General features: G+C 41.7%; 1 protein-coding gene across 2 annotated transcripts in view; it reads left to right on the forward strand.

Annotated features, from left to right (window-relative positions):
- The window catches only part of MTR (5-methyltetrahydrofolate-homocysteine methyltransferase), a 94,915-nt gene that overhangs the window by 36,127 nt on the left and 33,648 nt on the right, over positions 1-25,140 (forward strand). For both annotated transcript variants that reach the window (XM_033431310.2, XM_033431309.2), the window contains exons 12-15: positions 3,298-3,377; positions 6,401-6,513; positions 9,742-9,882; positions 11,038-11,223. In XM_033431310.2, coding sequence (XP_033287201.2) covers positions 3,298-3,377; positions 6,401-6,513; positions 9,742-9,882; positions 11,038-11,223 — 520 coding nt within the window. The remainder of the gene's footprint in view (positions 1-3,297; positions 3,378-6,400; positions 6,514-9,741; positions 9,883-11,037; positions 11,224-25,140) is intronic.

The raw sequence follows: 25,140 nt of genomic DNA on the forward strand, positions 1-25,140 counted from the left end.
TACGTTTGTTCTCTATGTTTGTGTCTCTATTTCTGCTTTGCAAATAAGATCATCTGTACCATTTTTCTAAATTCCACATATATGCATTAATATACGGTATTTGTTTTTCTCTTTCTGACTTACTTCACTCTGTATGACAGTCCCTTGGTCCATCCGTGTCTCTGCAAGTGACCCAATTTCGTTTCTTTTTATGGCTGAGTAATATTCCATTGTATATATGTACCACATCTTCTTTGTCCATTCTTCTGTTGTTGGACATTTAGTTGCTTCCATGTCCTGACTATTGTAAATAGAGCTGCAATGAACATTGTGGTACATGACTCTTTTTGAATTATGGTTTTCTCAGGGTATATGCCTAGTAGTGGGATTGCTGGGTTTTGTGGTAATTCCATTTTTAGTTTTTTAAGGAGCTTCTGTACTTTTTTCCATAGTGGCTGTATGAATTTACATTCCCACCAACAGTGTAAGAGAGTCCCCTTTTCTCCACACCCTCTCCAGCATTTGTTGTTTGTAGATTTTTTGATGATGGCCATTCTGACTGGTGTGAGGTGATACCTCATTGTAGTTTTGAAGCAAATCCTAGATATCTTAACACTCTACCTTTAAATACCTGAATAATATTCCAGTGCTCAAAGAGGGACAGCCGATATTTCTTGTGGGCAAATACCTGCCTCCACTAGATTCTCTCATGAAAGGAAGAGACAATAAGCAACAAGCACCTTGAGGTCAACAGGAGCGTCTTCACCTCGCCTGACACAGTCACTGCTTAACCCACGTTGTAGAGTGAGGGCATGAAGGAAGGGGGTGGGAGACAAGGGCATGGCGAAGGGTGTGTTTAAGTCCCTGCAGTTTCGTGGTTTATAAGAAGATTGGAAAGATTGGAATTGAGTGGAATAAAACACAGTTGAGGACTGTTTGTATTTGTTTTTTTTCCCTAGAGTGACTGATGATCATATTTTGAGCCAGTCTGCTTGCATGCCTATAATATGTTCACTGTACTGAACTGCCTAATGTTGCACTGAGTTTGTTGACTTCCATGATAGACTCTGTGAAGAGTCTCTATAATTTTTTAAACATAACATCTTTTAAATAATATCTGAAAGTTATCAGTAGTTGAGGATAGCTTATCCTTGGATCTCTTTTTGTTTTTAAGATTATCTCCTTCTTTATAAAAAGAGTTGTGTTTTTTGTTTCTTAACATTTTTATTGGAATATAATTGCTTTACAATGGTATGTTAGTTTCTGCTTTATAACAAAGTGAATCAGTTATATATATATACATATGTTCCCATATCTCTTCCCTCTTGCATCTCCCTCCCTCCCACCTTCCCTATCCCACCCCTCTAGGTGGTCACAAAGCACCGAGCTGATCTCCCTGTGCTATGCGGCTGCTTCCTACTATCTATTTTACATTTGGTAGTGTATATATATCCATACCACTCTCTCACTTTGTCACAGCTCACCCATGCCACTCTCTCACTTTGCCACAGCTTACCCTTCCCTCTCCCCATATCCTCAAGTCCATTCTCTAGTAGGTCTGTGTCTTTATTCCCATCTTACCCCTAGGTTCTGTTTTTTTTTGCCGTACGCGGGCCTCTCACTGCTGTGGCCTCCCCTGTTGTGGAGCACAGGCTCCGGACGCGCAGGCCTAGCAGCCATGACTCACGGGCCCAGCTGCTCCACAGCATGTGGGATCCTCCCGGACCGGGGCACGAACCCACATACCCTGCGTTGGCAGGCAGACTCTCAACCACTGCGCCACCAGGGAAGCTCTCTTAGATTCCATATATATGTGTTAAGCATACGGTATTTGTTTTTCTCTTTCTGACTTACTTCACTCTGTATGACAGACTCTAGGTCCATCCACCTCACTACAAATGCTCAACATCATTAATCATTAGAGAAATGCCAATCAAAACTACAATGAGGGGCTTCCCTGGTGGCGCAGTGGTTGAGAGTCCGCCTGCCAATGCAGGGGACACGGGTTCGTGCCCCGGTCCGGGAAGATCCCACATGCCGCGGAGCGGCTGGGCCCGTGAGCCATGGCCGCTGAGCCTGCGCGTCCGGAGCCTGTGCTCCACAACGGGAGAGGCCACAACAGTGAGAGGCCTGCGTACTGCAAAAAAAAAAAAAAAAAAAAAAACTACAATGAGATATCATCTCACACTGGTCAGAATGGCCATCATCAAAAAATCTAGAAACAATAAATGCTGGAGAGGGTGTGGAGAAAAGGGAACACTCTTGCACGGTTGGTGGGAATGTAAATTGATACAGCCACTATGGAGAACAGTATGGAATTTCCTTAAAAAACTACAACTAGAACTACCATACGACCCAGCAATCCCACTACTGGGCATATACCCTGAGAAAACCATAATTCAAAAAGAGTCATGTACCAAAGTGTTCATTGCAGCTCTATTTACAATAGCCAGGACATGGAAGCAACCTAAGTGTCCATCATCAGATGAATGGATAAAGAAGATGTGGCACATATATACAATGGAATATTACTCAGCCATAAAAAGAAATGAAATTGAGATATTTGTAAAAGAGTTGTTTTAAAAATACCTGTGTGTGTGGGTTTGTGTGTGTATGTCTATCTATCTCTGCATATATATTTGCTGCTTTTACTTTGCCATTCACATACTCATTTGGGGGGCAGTAGAGTGAGCAGTTCATTCTGGTCCTGATAAATTTAGTAGAGCAGCCAGATTTTTCCAGGCTGATCAGAAGACATATTTCATCGAAGCTGATAAGGTTCAAAAGAGTATGAATAATTAAAACAAATTTTTAGGAGTAATAATTTTGGAGTTTCAGTGATGTATTACTCTTTACCCTCCTTACCATATATGTGTGCTTGAAAAAAACAGACCTAAAGGATTTAATTTCCTTCACTCCTGGCACCTCCTCTCCTATTTGCTTTCCTTCTCAACAATGAAGCCTTTTTTTCTTTTAAATTACCATGTGGATTTGATGGAGTTAAGGATATCTTCAGGTTTGGGAAGGGGTGGAGGAGATTTGCTATTAGCGTTTGTGCAAACCATCACGTCTGTAGGTTCACATCTGTGAGCACAGAACTTGGTACAATCAGTGCACAGCAACGGGGCAGATACAGAAATGTTAAAGATTATAGATTCATTTTCTGCATTACTGAGAAAACTGAAAAGCACAGTTGCTGCTTTACATTTGGAACTAGGTATATAATTATATTAAACAGACTTAATTTCATAGGTGGAAATTAGTTTAATTGAATTTTGTTTGGATTTAATGGATATTGTGTTTTCTCTTTTAACTCAGAGAAATTGCTGAAGCTGTGAAAAACTATAAGCCTAGAGTTCCACCTGCCACTGTTTTCGAAGGGCATATGCTACTGTCTGGTAAGTCATAAAGACATGATTTTTTATGATTTCAGAAATCGTTTGTAGATTGTTAGTATGTTTAGTCTACGTGGTAGTGATATTTCTGCCACAGAACTTGTTTATTAGGTCAAAGAAGTGTACATATTTTTCTTGGTACTTAAATGAATTCTAGTAAAGGACGCTTTGGTTTTTTTTAGGGGTGAGAGCGGGAAGATACTGACTTCAGGGAAATGTGAATGAAAGCACAGGTAGTGGCCTTGGTCAAACGTATTGTGCACTGCTTTGAAAATGTACATAGGCCACAGCCTAACACTTTTAATCATCAGATTTGCTGCTAGTTCCTAAAAAATCTAGCCCAGGCTTAAGGTTTTTTAATGATGGTAGCCTCTTCCTAGAAAATTTTGTTTGCTTCTATAACATTATTGTCATGCTCTTATGTTGGCTGTGTGTTCAGGTTTTACAAAGAGTTGTGATATTTATTATTCTGTTTTGTTCTCAACAGCCCTGTGGAGTAGGCAGCTTCCCTTTTTCAGAATGAGCTCTGATATTCACAAAAGGAACATTAGTAAAATAGATTATCATGCCAACTATTAGAAAAATAACTTTAAATTTTATATTTTTCCCATAATACTTTAATGATGTATTCTTAGATAGTATCTTTAAGCAAAAAAAAAAAAAGTGTATACAGATTTTGAGAGAACCTGCAAATAGCACACATATGGAATTATGCACCCTAATAATGGAGAATTTAATGTTTCTCTAAATTGATGTATTTTTGTTCCATATGCTCTCCTAAGAAAAATGAAATAAAATGACAGTGAAATAAAATAAAAGTGACAGCAAAAGTAATACCCACTTTTCTCACTCAGAACATATTGTATAGAATTACTCCCAGTGAGTGAAAATAAAGTTGGGTTAGAAATATGCCTCTTCAGGCTACCCTTTTTTTCCTTTTATACTCTAGAAGCCGGGATGAGATTAGAAGAAGAGGGATTTGTGATTTATGACACACTCCCTACCCTGAAAAAGTGGCTTTTGTCAGAGAAAGGTGTGGTAGGATAGTTTCTTTTAACCTTAGATCTTAAAGCTATTAATTGACTTCAGCCAAGGACTAAGTTGAAATTGTTAGCCTTTGCCAAAATGGAAACATGAAAGAACCATTTAGTTATGATTTTTAAAGAGTTTATGTGTAAGAATGAAAGAATTCTTTCTTCTGATTTGAATTTCATGTGCTATTTCTAAATTGTTTTAAAAATCACCTTCAATCAGATTTTAAAAGAATGGCACCAAATATACTCTTTTTAATTGTTCTTTTATAAATTGCAGACTTGAGAACAATGTAAATTTTTTTTAACTTATTTATTTATTTTTTAATTTTTGGCTGCGCTGGGTCTTCGTTGCTGTGCGCAGGCTTTCTCTAGTTGCAGAGAGCGGGGACTACTTTTCGTTGCAGTGCAGTGGCTTCTCTTGCTGTGGAGCACGGGCTCTAGGTGCTCGGGCTTCAGTAGTTGCAGCACGTGGGCTCAGTAGTTGTGGCTCGTGGGCTCCAGAGCGCAGGCTCAGTAGTTGTGGTGCACGGGCTTAATTGCTCTGCAGCATGTGGGATCTTCCTGGACCAGGGCTTGAACCCGTGTCCCTGCATTGGCAGGCGGATTCTTAACCACTGCACCACCAGGGAAGTCTGAGAACAATGCAGTTTTTGTGTCAGATACTTCACATTCATAATAGATCAGAAATGCTTTGTGTGAAATGCTTTTAGGGCAACACCACAGGTTCTCTTCGCCATTTAAATGCTGGCAGCCCTGCTTGTCTTCCCTGGGAACCCCAGGGTCTGACTAAGGGTCGACATGGAGGGGAGGGGCTGTGAGGATGTTACCAATGGGAAAGGAAATCACAGCCCAAACTGGAAAGTGATAGTCTTCCCAGTTGGGGAACAGAAGACCTGGAATAGTTTTGTAATTATCTATCTTCATTATTTTCCTCTCCCTCATGTCTGTTTCTTCCTCAACCAATGCTTTGGGAAAGGACTCAAAAGCCATTTCCTTTTATTAACAAGAACAGCTGGTGCTAATTTTATAAGCTTGATAACACTTATCAATGTTACCTAGTCTCATTTTTACAGTAACATTGTGAGGCAGATACTTCTGCTGTCTCTACTTTATAAGCTTAGAGGCTCTGCGAGAAGTGCCCCAGAGTGTTCACTGAGTCGGCTGTGCAGGGCTCAGACCCTAAGGCTGGCTTCCCGAGAGCCTGCTTGTAACCATCTAGCAAGACTTCTGCTCCTAATACTGTAGATACAATGAGTAGAACAAAACCAGTTAAAGGCCTTTTCCTGTAGCGGTACTGTATGCTGCATGTTGCTTTTTTACCTCAGTGTAATGTGTCCACATTAATTATCTGATATTTGCCCCTAAATCAGCCTGTAATAGTGGAGATGATATTGTTCCTTTGCAAATAAGGAAGGAGGAGCAGAAAGCCCAGGTGGCTTGCCCAGAGTCAGCCATCTCCCATGGCTCAGCCCAGGTCCTTCCTCGTGACCCTGTTCGGCCTTGCTGGTTACTCGTTCTTGGCTTCTGGATCAAAGAGACGAGATAAAGCTCTAAACACACTGTTGGTGGGATTAAGAACGCTTGCTCCATCAGGCTTCAAGCCGATGTCTGAATGGACAGCTGTAGAGCAGTCCTTAGATTCTAACTTCATGGTTTTTGCCCCAGGCTCTTGGTTACATAAGAATATGATGATAATTTTTCCTTGTTTCTCAGAGCTGATATGATTCAGCTCTTGAGAGAAATTTGCAATTTAAAACCCTGAAACATTTCTTCTTTTGAGAGTTCTGGTTATAAACATAGAGCCTTTTGTTGTGTTTAAATATCCCTAGGGGGGATGGCCATGACCCTTTTTACACGTTGGGTCTCCTTAGCTAGTCAGACGGGCTGTGGCACAGAAACTTCTTTTCTTTTTCATGAAAACATTTATTTTCTGTCTGTCTCATGTCGTTACATGCATTTTCAGAAAATTTTCAAAATGCTTCTCCTTTCAAGGTCTAGAGCCCTTCAGGATCGGCCCTCACACCAACTTTGTTAACATTGGAGAGCGCTGTAACGTTGCAGGATCCAGGAAGTTTGCTAAACTCATCATGACAGGAAATTATGAAGTGAGTATCTAAATAAGACCCTCGAGGCATCTGCCAGGCTTTTGGCTAAGACAGCACGCAAGTGAAACAGCTCTGCCTTTGATAATCATTAGCAGAGCTGCTGGGAAGTGTGAGAAGAACGGTAGAGTGTGTTTGTAGCTGGCAGAGCTGGTGGGAGGATGAGGCTTCGAAAAGTCATAGCTGCCCTTGTCAATATTTTTCAAAAAAATTCATCCAGGGTATGAAGTGGGATGAGATGGGAGGCACCCGGGTTCTAGCTATTTCTGTTAATAGTGAAATACATTTAAAAATTTGAGGATACTCTTCATTTTGGCTTCTCACAAATCTTTCCAAGAAAAGGGAAAGCCAAGACAATTCCTATTCATTTCCTCATGACCACATCAGACACTGACTAATGTGGTATTATTGATTCTGTTCACTGTAAAATAAGCTAAACACAAAGCTTGCAAGGTAGTTTCACCATAGGATTCTTAAACTCGGTCACTGTAAGGATGAGCAAAATTTAATCCAAATAGAGCCCACTCTAAAAATCTGGACAAATTTGTTTTTCTTATGCAAATACAAAGTTAAAAATGGAGGAACCTGATCTAAGCTTTAATGATAGCCTTTGCAACCTTTAGGAAATAGATCTTCCAGCAACCAGTATCGAAGCAGACTTAGTTCTAATCACAAAGAAAGGGCTCATTTATCGTCCTTTATGGACTTGTTAATGACTGCTTTGTGGCCTCCCTCAGCGATCTCCTCTGCAGGTAAGTCAGTAGGGCCTGGTTACCTGGTTCCTGACAGTTCCTGTCAGTCCTATTCTCTTCGTTCCCACTGCTGCCTAGCCAGCACGTGCTGCTGCCATGGTCCTCCCCAGTTTAGAAGCTTTCACGGGGTGGCTTTTTTTGCACATGGGATAAAACCCAAACTCCTTTAGACCATCATCCACATAGACACCAAACTGCCTTCCATCCTGATCTGTCATCTGAACATTCCAGGAGGCTTGCTTCTGCCTCCAGGCCTTTGTTCCTGTTTGTTCCCTTCTGCAGTCCTGATGACCCTTCATGGTTGTTTAGGGTTCTTCAGTTGGCAGTATTTCTATTTCTGTTTTGATTCTTAAGACCATTCTGTGGTGTCCCTTTCAGCTCTCAGATTTGATACATTTGCTACTGAGAGCAGACGGCATTTTAGGAAGAAGCAAACAAGTCGGAGTGATATCTGTCGTCTTATAAGGTCTTACTATTGAATATATGCCAGTCACTGTGCTGAGCACTATACAGCATTGCTCATGTAATCTTTACAGACCTGTGAGATAGGTGATGCTATTATCCCCATTTTACAGGTGTGCAGCTGGAGGCTTGGGGGAGGTTAAACCACTCGCCTACTGTTTGAGAGCAAGTGGATGAGAGACCCTAAGTCCTCAAAGCCCGTACCCTTCACCGCTCTGCTGTCTTGGCTTGGAGGACATGGGAAGGAGGCCGGGAAGTAGGAGGGGGTTGGGGAGGAATGGCTCCTCACTGGATTCCAGTTCCCCATAGTTAGTGACCCCTCAAGGCTCTGTGGTTAAGGGAATGACCTGAGAGAAGGTCCATTCCTGTCTTTGTGCCCAACTTGTACACCTTTAAACAAATCACTTCATCTCTTGGAGCCTATTTGGGAAGGTTGGACCGCTGAGCTGTGATTCTGTGGCTCTTCTGATGTAGAAAGGTCAGGCATTGGCATCTATGTTGCGTGTCTTTTGACCCCTGGTCTAACCAGGTCGCTTGCTATCCCCCCTGTGCTCCCTCCAGTCCATTTCCCAGGGGCAGCTGAAGCTGCTCCCTCTCAGGTAGCTTTCTCCACTTCAGTCTTCAGAGATCTTGCCCTTCCTGGTGTTTAGGCAGGACATTTGACTCGTACGTTGTATGGCAGTGCCCGTAGCTTTTCATGTGCTACATCATATACCCCCAACTGGATGAAAGCCCTTCAAGAACAGGGACTGTGACTTATACTTCTTTTTATTCTTTATGGTATTAATATTTAACATACTGCTGATACCGAAAACATTTTTTGCTGAATTTTATTGTGATCCTTTTTCTCTGTGTAACCTCGTGTCATTATGAGTGGTCTTTCCTTGCGGCCTATGCCAAAGTGTCTCATGCCTATTCTTTTACAGTGATTGCTAAAACTTTCTATTTGGTTTCTTTGGCTAAGAAAAAATTAGGACAACATCAGAATCTACAGTTGATTTTACCCCTGCTTATTTTATGACACTATGAAGTGTGCAACAAAGACTTAAAGTCTCTGCTGTACCAGTCAGTTAGAAAGCCTTATTGAACATGTCTCTTTTGCCCAGTATTGTTCAAATGAGAGTGGGAGATACCTAAGACCTTTCTAGATTTCCAAACGCTTAAAATCTATTTCAGAGAATAAGCTAATACTCGTGAAATTGTGAGGAAATGATAATGTAATACACCATGTGATAATGTTTATAATAGTTACAGATGTTTAGAGGCAGCCGGTCATTGCGGAATAAGCAGTGTTTCCCAAAGTATGTTCTCTGGAACACTGATCCTACAAGATATTCCTTAAATGACCGTAAGTGGGAAATGCTGTGTATTGTATCTTGTCCTTGGAGATTTACAGTGTATAATAGTGTATCAAAGGATTTGAAAATCCTTTTAGCACAGAAGAAGTTTATTTATACGCATATTTCATGTAACTTCTATCAACAGCCTACAATGACTGCTTTGCATGTTTTGGCAAACACTGAAGAGTTAGATAAGTTTCGGACTGTTTCTCTAAGGACTTTTTTTGGAGGAGATGGGACTTGAGCTGGATCTTAAACAGTACAGGAAGGAAGGGGATTGTGTTGGAAGCAGAGGGAACATCATGTGTGACACAGAGGTGGAAACAGATTTGGCTGGGTGGAGGGTGCCGGGAGTGGGCGATGGGTGAGAAGTTCAGTTGCATGAGAAGATGGGGCAGGTCCCAGAGGGCCCGGAACACCAGGCTGAGGGCTAGAGGCTCTTTGCAGGAAGAGTCGAGCTTCGCTGGGTTCTGAGGAGCGACCCGCTGTGATGGAAGCGATGTGTAAGAAAGCTTCATCTGGGATGGTTGAGAGCAGGCTCAGGGTCGGGGGTGCTGGCCAGGCAGTCTAGTGGGATCTAAAAGGACTGCCTGCTGGGGGTGGTGAAGGACTACTTTTGTCAGCCTTCTCTTAGTCACCCTCTCCCAATGCTCGTTCCCCTTGAATTCCATCCTCAGGAAGCTCTGAGTGTTGCCAAAATGCAGGTGGAAATGGGAGCCCAGGTGTTGGATATCAACATGGATGATGGCATGTTGGATGGACCAAGTGCAATGACCAGATTCTGCAACTTCGTCGCTTCCGAGCCTGACATTGCCAAGGTCGTACAAAACCTTGATTCTTCAAGGGAGTTTACATGTGCTGCTCTGTCGCTCATTTAACTTTGTCACTTGTCCCTTTGTCTGTCATGTCATACACTGGTTTTCTGTTGTCCTGTGTTGAAAGCCCAGTGGTTTCTGATTGTCAGTTTTCTCACTTAATGGCAGCCTTTCGATAGAAACCAGACTTTAGAGAGAGATGTGACTTCAGGGTGGCTGTTTCCAAGGCTTCTGGAGTTGGTCACAAGGATTGACTGAGTTTCCTCTGATGTCTGGCTAGGCTAAGAACCAACTTTTCATGTCTCTGAAGGATATACTTACTGTTCTTACCGAATCATTAGTTCTCTTCCTATCACAGACAAGGGAACTCTGTTAATCCTTCCTTATTGCAGGAAGAAGAGACCTTTTTAGGTTTATCAGAGTGAGACAGACTTATAAAACAAGATTAAATCAAGGTGTTAATGTCAGCTTTTACATTTGTTCTTTAAAAGATGAAAGTTAATTTTTGTGTCCATCTTTTCAAAAATTTTAGATCGATTCTAAAAACTTTCAAAAGTCTCACTTCACTTCTCTACCATTGAATTTGTGATGAGGAGTGATTTTTGAAGCTGGTTTTATTGTTGGTGGTGTTGTTTGAAAGACACCTACTATAATGCTTTAAGAGATAGGGCTGTCATTTTTTTGTTAAGCTTCATTCAGCAAATGTGTAAGTTAGAAGTCTTGTGGTAAGCAGTGAATTACATTAACCTGTCCTTCATTTGTCTTCAACTCCTCACTTAAAAGCCTCCACGGTCCTCTGGGAGTAAATATTTTGCGAATTTAAGGTGCAGAGAAGCTAAATGACTTGTTCAAAGTCTGAATCAGACGGGGAGCCCGTGAAATGACTTCAGTGCTTTCATTCTGATGTTTAGCTGTGATCTTTTGAGTTATCAGTTTCTGGCCCATGCATGGGGTCTCTTGTGAGACTGGAATTACTCCAAGTCTTTTGGGATTTAGGAACAAGGGCTTAAAATCAGATTAAAATCGTATCTCTGTCACACTACTGTTATTTGTTTCTTGTTTCCCTAAGGAAGAAAGAGGGAATATCTGGGGGTCCTTGGAAGGGGATTTGTGGTAACTTACAGTCTTTCTGTGATCACCTTACCCTTCTGACCTCAGGTGCCCTTGTGCATCGACTCTTCCAATTTTGCTGTGATTGAAGCTGGGTTAAAGTGCTGCCAGGGGAAGTGCATTGTTAACAGCATCAGCCTGAAGGAGGGAGAGGATGACTTCTTGGAGAAGGCCAGAAAGATTAAAAAGTTTGGAGCTGCTGTGGTCGTTATGGCTTTTGATGAAGAAGGACAGGTGAGTGATTTCTTTTGCTCTCGCTCCATTGTGTTACACAGGCTTAGAGCAGTGGAGGAGAACTGAGTCCAGAACAAATGTGTTTACCATATATATCATATGTGTGTGTATACACACACACAGAGGCATACCTCAGAGATACCACGGATCCCGTTCCAGGCCACTCTAATAAAGCAGATATCACAATAAAGTGAGTCGCATGAATTTTTTGGTTTTCCAGTGCATGTAAAAATTATGTTTACACTATACTGTAGTCCATTAAGTGTGCAATAGCATTATGTCTAGGAAAACAATGTACATACCTTAATTAAAAATACTTTATTGCTAAAAAATGCTGACCATCATCTGAGCCTTCAGGGAATTGTAGTAGTAACATCAAAGATCACTGACCACAGATCACCATAACAAGTAGAACAATAATGAAAAAGCTTGAATTATTGCGAGAATTACTAATACGTGACACAGAGACATGAAGTGAGCAATGCTGTTGGAAAAATGGTGTCGATAGATTGCTCGAGGCAGGGTTGCCTCAAAGCTTCAATTTGTAAAAATGCAGTATCTGTGAAGTGCAATAAAGGCCAGTAAAACGAGGTATGCCTGTAGATATACATGTGTGTATGTGTGTATACACAAGTACATACACACATGTGCATACATACTTATATATATATGTATACATATATATGTATGTGTGTGTATGTGTGTGTGTGTGTGTGTGTATATATATATATATATATATATGAAAATTACATAAGACACAATAAGGTTTTTACATCAGTTGAGAAAGGAATTATTCAGTAAACGCTATTGGAATAACTGACTCTGCATTTGGAAGGAAAAGAGCCCCATTTCCCACCATATCCCAATATAAAATATACGTCAATTAAAGATCTAAATGTAAAAAAAATCTAAAGAATATATGAGAAAATATTCACTGAAACTTGGGAAGCCAGAAAGAAAACTGATAGACTTATTTACCTAAAAATGTAAAACTTTGTATGACAAAAGATACGGTATTATTTGCAGCATGAGTAATAGCAGTGGGTTAATATCTCTACTCTGCAAAGAGTTTCTATAAATCAGAAAGTAAAATGCCCTAATCAAGTCAGTAGAAGAATGAACAAAGGAAAAGAACAAGTGATTTTTAGAAAAAGAAACACAAATAGCCAATAAACCTATGAGAAGTTACTATACTTACTAATAATTATATTATATTTCTATAAATAAAAAATGAAGCAATAATGAGATATTAGTTTCCTTTATCAAATAGAGGAAAAAAGGGGAAAAATTGAGAAATGGCAACTCCAATGTTTTCTGTGCCACAGAATCAGGGAGAGGCGATGGGAGGCTTCAAACACAGTGATTGTTTAACCTGGGTGATGGGTGTGTGGTGATTACTGTATTGTTGTTTTATAATGTTATAAATACTTTCATATCTCTTCCGTATTTAATTTGATTAAATATTAATTTAAAAAAATCCATACCTTATAATTCAGCCTTCTTCTGGGAATCTTTATTAGGTTGAGTATGTGTTCATATTCATTGTAGCACTGTAGTAGCAAAACATTGAGAAGGCTCTAAATGTCCATTAATAGGGGAATACTTAAATCTGCCTACATGTCATATAGAATACTGTGTAGCAGTTAGAAAGAATGAGGTGATGGAACCATGTCTAGAATATATGTATGTACATATACATATGTTTGTATATATGTGTGTGTGTGTCTCTCTCTCTATGTATATGTATATATATATATATTTTGGCCACGCCATGTGGCATGCAGGATCTTAGTTCGCCAACCAGGGATCAAACCTGTGCTCCCTGCAGGGGAAGCACAGTGTCTTAACTACTGGACCACCAGGGAAGTCCCTAAAATATATTGTAAAGTAAAAAAACAAACAAACAAACAAAAAAACAAGTGGCACGATCCTGGTTTTATTTAATAAAAAAGGATTTATATGAATATATGTGTGTCTGTAAACAGAGAAAAAAATTTGGTTGTTAACTGGAGGGTAGAGCTGAATTGACTTCTTATTTATATAATTGATAAGTGGTGGGGTTATATGTTATTTTTCTTTTCTTTGTTTTCCGTGTTTTTGAAGTAAAACTTTTTTAACAGAAGTGTCTTGTTTTTGTGCAAAAGATGTATTTTCTCCATGAAAAAAATTCACATAGTCCAGAAGAGGACAAAAGAGAGTTAATTTTGATAACAAACATGTATTGAACCTTTAGTTGCACCAAGCAAGCACACTCACATGTTAAATCAGTTTTTCTTCCCAACATATAAATGTTGGGTATATGTTATTATTTTTGTATTTCATGTGAGTAAGCCAAAGCACAAAGACTTTACCTGACTGTTGTCGTGCTCAGATTCAAACCCAGGAGACCTGGGTCTGTGCTAAATGGTTGGGTGAAAGAATCCAGGGTGAGGCTGTCAGGGCAGAGTTGGCTATTTTAGAGAAGGTGGTCTTGAAAAGCCCCTCTGACGGGGAGATGTTTGAAAACCTGCATAAGATGAGAAAGCCACGTGGCCATTTAGGGGACGAGAAGAGGTTCTAGAAAATTGAAGATTTTGTATGAACTGCTGTTCTTTAACTCTTGCCCTGACTCAACAAAATGTTGACGTCTTCCCGTCTTAGTAAATATGGATTATAACTCCATCTTTTATGGTTGCATTATATTCCAGTATGTATGGTTTACTTAGTCTATTATTGCATAAAATTTTAGTAGGATGAACAGTGGCCAGTGAATATACTAATTCCTGCAGCCGTTTTCCTCTCGTAGAGTGATTTTCTTAGTTCATAGAAGTGGTCAAAGGCTGGGTCAAAGGGTGTGCACATTTGACATTTTAACACACATCGTTAAATTGTCCTTCTGAAAAGTTGTATCTAGTCATCTTCCGCTACTAGTTCAGTGTGGTAAGACCATTTGACATAATTTTTATTTTTACCAAAGGTGTATATGCAGATAGTGAAAGAGACAAATAGTTCTTTTTATGAAAAACAGAAGCCTTAAGCCTCCAGGTCCCCAGAGGCAACCACTTACAAGTTAGCTGATTCTTGTATCATTTACCTCCTTAACTTCAAATTACAGTTTTAGTTATTATTTGTTGTCTTTCTGTACTGGCTAAGGATTTAACTTTTTCTTCATCTTCTACTCCCCACTCCACACATCTTTACTTTTAATCCCCCCGTCCTTCCAATATAGTTAATTTCAGTTGTAACTGTTTTTGGCACTTACATTAAGCTGTGTAAAAGCTGAGCCATGTAGTATACCATGATTCCTTTTCCTTTCCTGCACCCTCTTTCTTTTCTATGAAGTTAATACCTATCTTTGCATTTGCTTTGCTTCTTATGTATTTTCAGACTGTTCCCTAGTTGTGTAAATGTCCAATATCCAGTGTATCCAAAGACACTAAGTAGACTGTTGTTTTAATTTCTTGAAGAATTATCTCTCCAAGTCTCCTGACATAATCTGGAAAGGTTGCTCAGTGGGCCAGCCGCACAGCTGTCACTGCAAGATATCCCTCCCCATCATGTGGACAGTTCTTCTCACCTCTCTCTTAGGTGTTTAGATCTCATAATTTCCTCATTCTTGGTTTAATCTCTCATTTAGTGAACTGTATCCTCTGGTTAGCTTCTTATGAAAGAAGACATGGCAGTAAACATTTTTGAAACCTTTCATGTCTGAAAACGGCTTTATTCTACTTTTATACTTAATTAACAATTGTGTGGGTATAGGAGTACAAGCTTGAAATTATTTTCTCTATGTTTTGAACTCATTGATCCATTGTCTTCTAGTTTCCATTGGTATTGGTAAGAAGTCCAGTGCTATTCTAACCCTTGATTCTTTTTGTGGAACCTATTTATTGTCTCATTTTCTAGATGCTTCTTTGATCTTCTGTGTCCATGGTATTCTGAAATCTAGTGATTATGAGCCATTCCTTGTGCTGGGCACTCAGTAGGCCTTGTCAGTCAGGAAACTTAGAGCCGCAGTTGCAGGAAGTTTCCTTGAATTGTTTAGCCTCTCTTGGCCTGTGTATTATTCAGAAACTGGATGTTTTAGAAAGATTGCCTAATTTTCTTATCTTTTCCCTCCTGTTTTTCAGTGCTGACATTTTGTTCTACTCTATGTGAGATTTCTGCATCTGTGTTTATGTCTGCTTTTTCCAGGAGCTCTTTTTTGTTACCTAAATGTTCTTTTTCAAATTTCTATAGCAGCCTGTTATTGTTTAATGGAGGCAGATGTCTTCTCAAATTCCTTCAAATATATCTTGAGCACCTAGTATGTGCCAGGCCCTGAGGAGATAGCAGGGAACAAACCTAGTCCCTGCCCTTGTGCAGTTTATGTTCTTAGGGGGCAAAGGGAATAAGAAATGAAAAAACATAAAGATACACACACACACACACAAACCCCTGGATGGTACTGAATACACTGAAGGGATATGGAAGGGATAAGCGTGATAGAAGTACCAGGATGAGGGTGGGGGATGCTCTTTTATATAGGATGGTTTGGGACGGAACAGAGGGGAGAAGAGGAGATTGAGAAGTTCTGAGGTTAAAAAGGCAGCTGCGGGCTTCCCTGGTGGCGCAGTGGTTAAGAATCTGCCTGCCAGTGCAGGGGACACAGGTTCAATCCCTGGTCCGGGAAGATCCCACATGCCACAGAGCAACTTAGCCCGTGTGCCGCAACTACTGAGCCTGTGCTCTAGAGCCCGCGAGCCACAACTACTGAGCCCACATGCCACAACTACTGAAGCCTGCGTGCCTAGAGCCTGTGCTCTGCAACAAGAGAAGCCACCGCAGTGAGAAGCCTGCGCACCGCAATGAAGAGTAGTCCCCGCTCGCTGCAACTAGAGAAAGCCCGCGCAGCAACAAAGACCCAACGCAGCCAAAAAAAAAAAAAAAAAAAGGCAGCCACCAAATCTCGTGAAGGGCCTTGGAGACCACTGTTAACACTTTGGCTCTTCCTGTGAGTGAGCTGGGAAGCCGCTGAAGGGTTTTGAGCAGAGGAGCGACCATGGTCCGATTTATGTTTCAAAACCACTCTTGTTCTTCGGGGAGAATGGTCTGCGGGGCCAAGCAGAGCCACTGGAGGTTGTTGCTGTAGCGCAGATGAGGGATGATGGTGGCCGGGACCAAGGCGGGAGCAACAGAAAACGTGAGGAGTCATCCATTTCTAGATGTGTCTTTAAGGTAGAGCCAGTAGAATTTGCCTTCGCGTTGGTTGTGAGCCGTGAAAGGAGGAGGAGTCACAGATAATATTCAGCTTTTCAGCCTGGGCGTTGAGGTAGGAGGGCAGTGAGCAGCCGATCTGGGACGGGCTGAGGAGAAGTTCCTGTTGGGACGGGCCGAGGAGAAGTTCCGCTTTGGCTGTGTGTTTCCAGTGGTGTGCTCAGGATGTGGTTGTGGAGATGAGTGTGGGCTTCATGGGCAAAGTCTGGCTTGAAGATAGGATTGCCTTACTTGGGAATTATTTCTTCCTAGATGATATTTAAAGCAGTGAGACTGACTTCACCAAAGGAATGACAGGAGAGAAGAGGCCCTAGGACTAAGCGAGTCTTGGAGCCACAGTGCTTCGTGGTCAGGGAGAAGAGGAGACGCCATCAGAAGAACTTGGGAAGGAGCGGCCTGTTTGGTAGGAGAGGAACCAGAGGGGAGAGTTCACCTGGAAGCCATGTGAAAAGAAAACTTCTGGAAGGCCATGACGAGCTATTTTAAAGAGCTGTGGGTAGATCAGGGAGGAGGAGATCAAGAATTTACCCTTGGATTTAGAAATGGGGTAGTTTATGATCTTGCTGTGCTGTTTCCAAGGAGATGAAAGCTTAATCGCAGTGGGTTCAAGAGAGAAGAAGAGAATTGGGGGCAGCAGGTATAAACCATTTTGGGGGAGTTTTGCCAGAAAGGGGAACAGAAATAGGGTGGAAACCAGAGATGGATATGAGGTTAAGAAAGGGTGTGTGTGTGTGTGTGTGTGTGTGTGTGTGTGTGTGTGTGTGTGAAGACAGATGATGTGACAGTATGTGTTTGTAAGCTGGTGGGAGTGACCTGGTAGAGAGAAGGGGAGGAATTGGTGCGCAGGAGAAAGGGAGCACTTGCTCAGTCCATGACCTTGTGGGTCGAGGGGCTGGCAGCCAGTGTGCAGGGGGTGGGGCAGCGTGCTCACAGTGCAGCAGCAGCAGCAGGCAGGGCTGGGAGTGCTGGGGGTGTGTGTGGTTTGACTGCTTCTATTTTCTCAGCGAAGCAGGAGGCAAGGTCAGCCCTGAGAATGAGAATGGCATGTTGTTTGCTTCGTGTACTGGTGCTTTACCAGAAGTGTGAAACAGAAGCACTCCCATGGGGAAGGGTGGTCACTGCCTGTGCTGTTAAAACACATACACACCCCTGGGCTCCACCCGTGAGTTTCTGACTTATGTGGTCTGGGGTGAGACCTGGCTTCGGTAATTTTAAAGCCTTAGACGTGATTCTCCTGTATACTCTGGCTGAAAACCACCAGGAGAGTTTATCTCATTTAGTCCTCGTAGTAACCATGTGGGGTAGCTGTTGCCCCATTTTACAGTGAGCCAAGGTCAAATGGCTAGGATGTCATGGAGCCCTGGTCTGCCTAGTTTGAAGACTGATGCATGCTTCCAAATCCTGTGTTATCTCCCCTGCAGAGTGCTTGATCTTGGCTGAGAACAAGCTTTCCCAATTTAGATTTGAATGAGTCTACAAATAAAAAGCAAATGTAGGGGAAATTTTTTAACTTGCTAGTTATGAGAGAAACACACATTAGAGCAATATTAAAGTGACATTTTGTGCTTATTAAGTTAGCAAAAGCAAAATTTAAAATGATCAAGATCTGTGCTGGTACAGCAGTGGTAAACAGAAGGCCTCATTCATTGTAAAGTATAGTAAAAACTGAGACAGTCCTTTTGAAAGACCCCATAATGCCTATCGAGAGTCATGAAAATGTTCATACCCTTTGAGGTAATGATCTCATTTCTGGGAAAGTATCCCAATAAAAACATTCAGCAGCATAAGAATTCTATATATGCCAAGGTTTTTCACCAGCTTTTTATTGAAGATAAAACAACCTAAATGCCCAACTGGAGAGAAAGTGATAACTTAGGTTATCATTCTGTTGTAATATTATCCAGAGTATTTCAATATTAATTATGAAGATTATGGAGCAGCATGACAGTGCTTACAAGATATAAATAAAAAATTAAAAACCAATAGTTATATAGACACTGTATATGCAACTACATAAAAACCACATTTGATAAAGATTGGAGGATAATGCTATTAAGGAGAATAGCTGTTAGAGTAAAGGTGGTGGGATTAAAGGTCCCTTTTCAAAAACTGCTTTTCCTGATTAAAAGTAATTTTTCTATATAATTATAGACCTACATATGCTCGTTGAAGGATTGTAGTATTGAAAATTATAAAGAACAAAGTAAAAAACTCATATACTTGAATAGTTCAGAAATCAGCAATACAGATATTTTGATGCAAAGGCATTTCTTCTATTAATTGAGTTCGTAACACCTTTGAGTGTAACCATCAGGTAAGAACCAAGATTTGCTTTGCTTGGATGACACCACTGGTTATAAGGAGAAAACAGCTCTCTTAAATGGAAGACCACTGTTGCAACTAAACAAAGCAGAGGAACATACAACGTGCTTATGTTCCAGTACATGGCGACTGTCTTTGCTTTATGTTTGTGATCCATAGTGCAATGAAAACTGCAAGGTCAAGGCCAGATATGACAGGGAGGACTGGCCCCGAGCCTGGATTAGAAGGCATATAAGGAAGCACTTCTGTGTTTTTTGTTGATGTTAGTAGTTTTGATCAGCTGTTACTTTTAACTCTAAATAACAACAACAACAAAATATATATATATATAATATATATAATAATATATAAAATACGAAGAACACTTTCATTATTGAAATTTCTATGGGAAGAATTATTACTACTCACCTCCAGATTTAATTCTCCTTTTCTAATTGAAGTGATTATTTTTATGGCAATTTTTGCTAATGTAAGTTTTCTTAGAAATATAGTTATCACATAGTAGAATAGACTATATTATTTTTGTTTGCATGTGTGTAAACTATGTAAAAGAATAATCAATATCATCCTATAAAAGATCCATTATATTCAGCACATTTTCCTATGTTAAAATGATTTGAACATAATATTCTAATTTATGGAGAAATAAAACTCCATTAGGATATTGATTAAAATGTAATAAATCCTAACCTAGAAAATAATGAGGAATTGGTATCTGGGAGACATTCAGGAACATGATATATCTTTCCGGTTACTATTCAATCAAGTTTTATACTTTTTCTTAAATAGGAAACCTCAAAAACATTCCTAGGTATTTGTGTTGTTTTGTTGTTGTGATTTTGGCTTTTTTTTCCTTGGTAGTAATTTTTTAGAGTTTTATTACATAACATCTTCTTTTTAAAATTTAGATAAATTGACACTGTTTTCGAGTTGAATATCTTATATTTTCCAGTAGGTTATGCACCATAGTATGATAAACACATAGTTGTAGGAAACCAAAATCAATAGTTTGCCCTTTATTTTTTTCCTTGGTGAAGGTAGTTGACCCACGCCTAGGAGTTGATTCTCAGAGTTTCCGCTCTAACGCTCTCCCAGCTTTGTTAAAATCTGACATATATTTCTGCATTTCAGGGGCCTCCTTTTTAGTGACTATAGAGAGGTCACCCCTCTCTGGTTAAGATGCCATGATTGAGTATTTATCTCCTTGGACCTTTCTTTATAAGGTAGTTATATTTTAAATTCTCACTTTGTAAGAAGGAGACTTGTCCAGATTGCCTTCAGAGGTAGGAGTTTGTGGTACGGATATGAGGAACATAGGCTCTGAGCCACGCCTGGTCTCAAGACGTCCATGCCTGAGGTGTTCATTTTTCCTACAGGAATAACAGCACAGCATACAGTAGGCATACCTCCTACGCTGAGGGTCCCCGCTCCCTGGCATGTGCCTGGCCCCCCTCGCTGTGAGAGAGAAGATTTGAGTGGGTTCATTTGCCCCTGCTGGGATGTGGCGTTGCTTCATCCGGGCCTTGCAGAGTAGGATTTTCCAGCAAACAGCCTCTCTCTGCAGGTTGTAGAGAAAAGCCATGAGCACCTGCTGGCTCATGATAATGACCTTGCAGATGAGTCTGGTTTCTGGTCTCCTCACCTGCTGTATCCCCTGTGGTTCCTCTAAACCAGTAGTTCTCAAGTGTGGGGGGGTGATTTTGCCACCCCAGGGGACATTTGGCGATGTCTAGACAGATTTTTTATTGTCATGACTGGGTTGTTGGGAGGGGATGTGCTCTGTCATCTAGTGGGAGCGGGCAGCGATGCTGCTGAAAGCTCTCCAATGCATAGGGCGGCCCCCGCAGCAAAGAATGCTCTGGTCCAGATTGTCAACAGTATCAAGGTTGAGTAACCCAATTCTTAACCCAGGGCAGCTTCTTTTCTGCTACCCGTTTTTCTCTCTGATGTTGTCTGGCTGATGGGGAAAGGACAAATATGGTTTTCGTATTTTAATCCTCTGTGCCAAGCCTTGGGCTCTGGGCACTGAGGATAAATAATGGTTAGCAGAACGCCCAGCTCCTTGCAAGATTCAGTGCCTTTCAGAGGTTTTGGTGAAAGTGGAAGAAAGACCTGATGAAGCAGGGAAAATCTAGCATGGTGGGATTCCAGAAAGATCTGAAGGGCAGGGAAAGAGTTCATAGTTAAAGCTCGATTGTTAAAAGGAAGGCAAAACTAGATAGGTTATGGGTCTTTTCTAAATATTTTTGGGTATTGGTTTTAAATACATCTCTGGATAGTAGGTCAGTCTTTTTCTTTGCTCTTCCTATGAGCTGTCTCTTTCTACTGTATCCCCTTCCTAGCTCTCCCTTTGAATGTACTAAAGCCGACCAATCCTCCACTCTCTCCAGGGATCGATAAACATATTAAGAATTTCCTTCTCTTTCCTCCCTTTCACCCCGCACAGAATTTGCATCCTCTCCTAGAAGGTGACATTTAAAACAACTTGACTTCTTTAAAGAGTTCAGAAGTTTTCAGTGTGGTGGCACCTGCAGTTTCTAGTTTGCAACTGACACCCCTTTTTCCTCACCAGATCGCCTCTCGGTGTCGATTCCACGTCTGAAATCCTATCCATTTCCTCTATAATCCTGAGTTCCTGGCATCCACATTCTGCCTTAAATGTGAGTTCTTACAGGGGCACAGCCTCCGTTCTTTCAGGAGAAGGGTGAGCCAGGAGGTGTTCCAAGGTGACCTTGCATCTCCTGCAACCCCACTCAGTGCTCTGCCCTGTCCTTCATCCCATGCCTCACTTCTGTCTGCAGGCCTGCGGCTTCTGCCGGCCTCTGGGTGTCCTAACCTTCAGCTGCTTACGCCCACACATTTACCCCAGTAGGGAAGTCACTCCAAGGATTTCTGAACCAATCCCTTGCCCTGAGTGATTTTAAGCCAACGGGTCTCTTGTCCTGTGTTTTCCCTTGGAAACTTCCCTTCTTCAGCTTTTTTCTTTCTGACTTTTCGGTGCCTTTCTGATGGTGGCACCCACGTCCCTTTCTGTCACTTCCGTTTTGAACTCTGCTGTGTTCCGTGGCCCACTTTAAGCTGGTTCAGTCAAGTTTGAAACCTTTAACTTGCCTCTGAAGTTGGTCCCGTTCCTTCTCTGTTCTTGTCAGGGTGCATTTTCACAGAACCTAGGTGTCTTTGATCCTTTTTCTTTCTTTCTCATAGTATCAGCCTTGATAACTAAATCAAAAATTGTTTTATGCTTATCTCATTTTTCCCTAAGTGATAATCTAGCAAAACCTGAGCAATGGATTTCTTAACTGAAGCCTCCTACCTACTGATGGCTGTCTAGCTTTACTACAGCTTAAGAATAAACCTGATAAATCATAAAATCATAAAAGATTTGCAGTATTTTCACTGAGCTTTCTTCTACCTCAGGCTGAGAAGGTGCATCTCGCTCTTTAGTGGTTCTCACCTGGGCTGTATGTTAGTATCGCTAAGGGGCCCTTTAAAAGTACTGTTGCTTAGGTCTCATCTCAGGATTCTGATTGAACTGGTCTTGAGTGAGGTTCAGGTATTAGTATTAGAAAACGAAAATCCCTCCGGGTTATTAAAACATGCCACCAGAGTTGAGAGCTTCTGCATCTTTGAAATCCTCAAGCCTTGAAGCTTATTAGTATGTTTATCTCACAGCCCTGGCTGAGGAACAGGACAAAGAGAACCTTGGAGAATCTAACATGATATGCTCCTGGCAAAGGCCTGTCCATTGAAACTCTGTGCATTCTGAGATTTGCTTTTTATTCAACAGACAGTAGCTGCTTGTCTATTAATGTGGCAGGTAGTGTACTAGGTGCTGGGAGAACAATTTGACAGGGGCCTCATCCTTGCAGAGCTGATAGTTGATGATTCAGTTCTGACCTAGAAATGAATTCCTGTCCTGTGAGATGTCATTCATGGCTCAGAGAAAGAAAGGACCAGGACCTACCAACCAAACTAGGTGATGAAGAAATGCTAACAGCACTGGTAGCCCCAAACCCCCGTGCCTTTTCTCTTAGTGAGCTTAGCTGGGCCATGAACCTAGAACCTAGAACTCTGGCTCTCTGTGAAGGGGGAAATAAAGTCCAAGACTAAAGGTGACCCTGGGTGACCTGCTCTTGACCACTTTCTTCTGGGCCCACATCTTGATCTTAACCTTATCACTAACTGAAGGAAGAAGTAAGAAGTTTGTTGAAGACATTCAGTTAAGGAAGATGAGAGCCTGCCACCTTCCCTGAAGCCTGGAGCAGTGGGGCTGCAGAGCCTGCTCCTTGTGGTCCTTTCCCTGGGTCCCTTGGTCTGCTAAGTCGTGGGAGCACATCCCCAGCAGGAGGTAAACTCTAACCCCAGCAGCTGCAGGAAGCAGGGATAGATTAGACATCACGGAGAACAGTTGAAAAAGAACACCAAAGTAGGTGAGCAATCAGAAGCCTAGATCTGAGTGAGTTCTTTTTATAATTCCCCCGCCACGCCTTTCTCTGGAGGCTGGGGCCTCACTGAATGTCCTTGAACTACAGCAGTATCTGCACCCCTCATCCCTGCGGTCGCCTGAGAGTTCCCTCTAGAGGTCAGGATGTGTGTGATCAGCAGCTTATTTAACATACTTCATGTTCACATCTGGTCAAGGGTATCCTCCCTCCCAAGTAGTCAGCCTGGAAGATTCAACACTTAATTCAGTGGTGTTGGACAATTTTCAAGAACATTTTGCACATTTATTCCGAACTGTATGTGACTTATTTTATTGGAACCACTGTAGTGATAGCAAGTATTCATTTTTTCTTCAGAGCAGATTTGTTTTTTTTCTACAAACAGAAATTATTCAGCATGAAATTTGTTGAATAAGCCTCGCGTTGAGGTTGTAAATTTGACCTGAAGACAGTTTCCATGACCAAGTTCAGAAATGCCTTGAGTCAGGGCTTCCCTGGGGGCGCAGTGGGTAAGAATCCACCTGCCGATGCAGGGGACACGGGTTGGATCCCTGGTCCGGGAAGATCCCACATGCTGCGGAGCAACTAAGCCTGTGTGCCACAACTACTGAGCCTGTGCTCTAGAGCCCACAAGCCACAACTACTGAGCCCACGAGCCACAACTGCTGAGCCCGCATGCCACAACTACTGAAGCCTGCATGCCACAACTACTGAAGCCCGCACACCTAGAGCCCATGCTCTGCAACAAGAGAAGCCACCACAATAAGAAGCCCGTACACTGCAAGGAAGAGTAGCTCCTGCTTGCCACAACTAGAGAAAGCCCGTGCACAGCAACGAAGACCCAACGCAGCCAAAAATAAATAAATAAATAAATAAATAATAATAAAAAGAAATGCCCTGAGATAAAGCCTCATTCATTCATTCATTCAACAGTAATATTGAGCACATCCTCTGGCAGGCACTGCCCTAGGCTTTGGGGATACAGCAAGACTGATTCTAGCTCACGATGACGAATTAATAATAAATAATAAAACAAAAAATAATAAACAAGTTGCCAAATAAATATATTTTCTAGAAGGAGAGATACCATGAAAAAGAGTGGAGGATGCAAGAGGGGTGGCAGGGGCCTGGTTTAGAGATGGAGATTAAGGAAGGCTTCTCTGAAAAGGGGACATTTGGGTGGAGACCTGAGTGATGCAAAGCACAAAGCCATGTCACAGTGTGTCCCGGGCAGTGGCAGCAATGAATAGAAAGGTTCTGAGGGAGGACAAGCTTGGTGGGTTTCAGGAACATCAAGGGAGCAGTGTGGGGAGAGTGGAGTAGATGAAGGGGCAATGATAGGAAACAGAATTGGAGGCATGGGACCTGATTCTAAGGATACTGGGAAGCAACAGGAGGACTGGGATTTGCTGGAGTCAGTGCTTGGCTTTCTAGGGTCACTGTTTTGAAAAGTAATATTAATTTATATTTATGACTTGAGGCACAAGTTAGTTAGCTAATGTTATGGTGGGTGGGGTTGGAGGTGGGGAATAAATAAACATCTTTGAATCTGTGTAGACTGTTACTGCAGGAAGGTCCAAGAAAGCCTGGGTGATGGGTTAGGACACTGCAGGCAGGTCCAGGAGAGAAAGGGCACGTATTTTTAAATTTATTCTTTAGTAGTATTTGAATTTTTATCATATGTGTTTTTTATTTTTTTTTGTTTTTTTGCGGTATACGGGCCTCTCACTGTTGTGGCCTCTCCCGTTGCGGAGCACAGGCTCCGGATGCGCAGGCTCAGCAGCCATGGCTTATGGGCCTAGCCGCTCCGTGGCATGTGGGATCTTCCCGGACGGGGGCACGAACCCGTGTCCCCTGCATCGGCAGGCAGACCCTCAACCACTGTGCCACCAGGGAAGCCCCCCATATGTGTGTATTT

Source organism: Orcinus orca, chromosome 14, assembly GCF_937001465.1.
Source record: "Orcinus orca chromosome 14, mOrcOrc1.1, whole genome shotgun sequence".
In the NCBI taxonomy this organism is placed as follows: Eukaryota; Metazoa; Chordata; class Mammalia; order Artiodactyla; family Delphinidae; genus Orcinus; species Orcinus orca.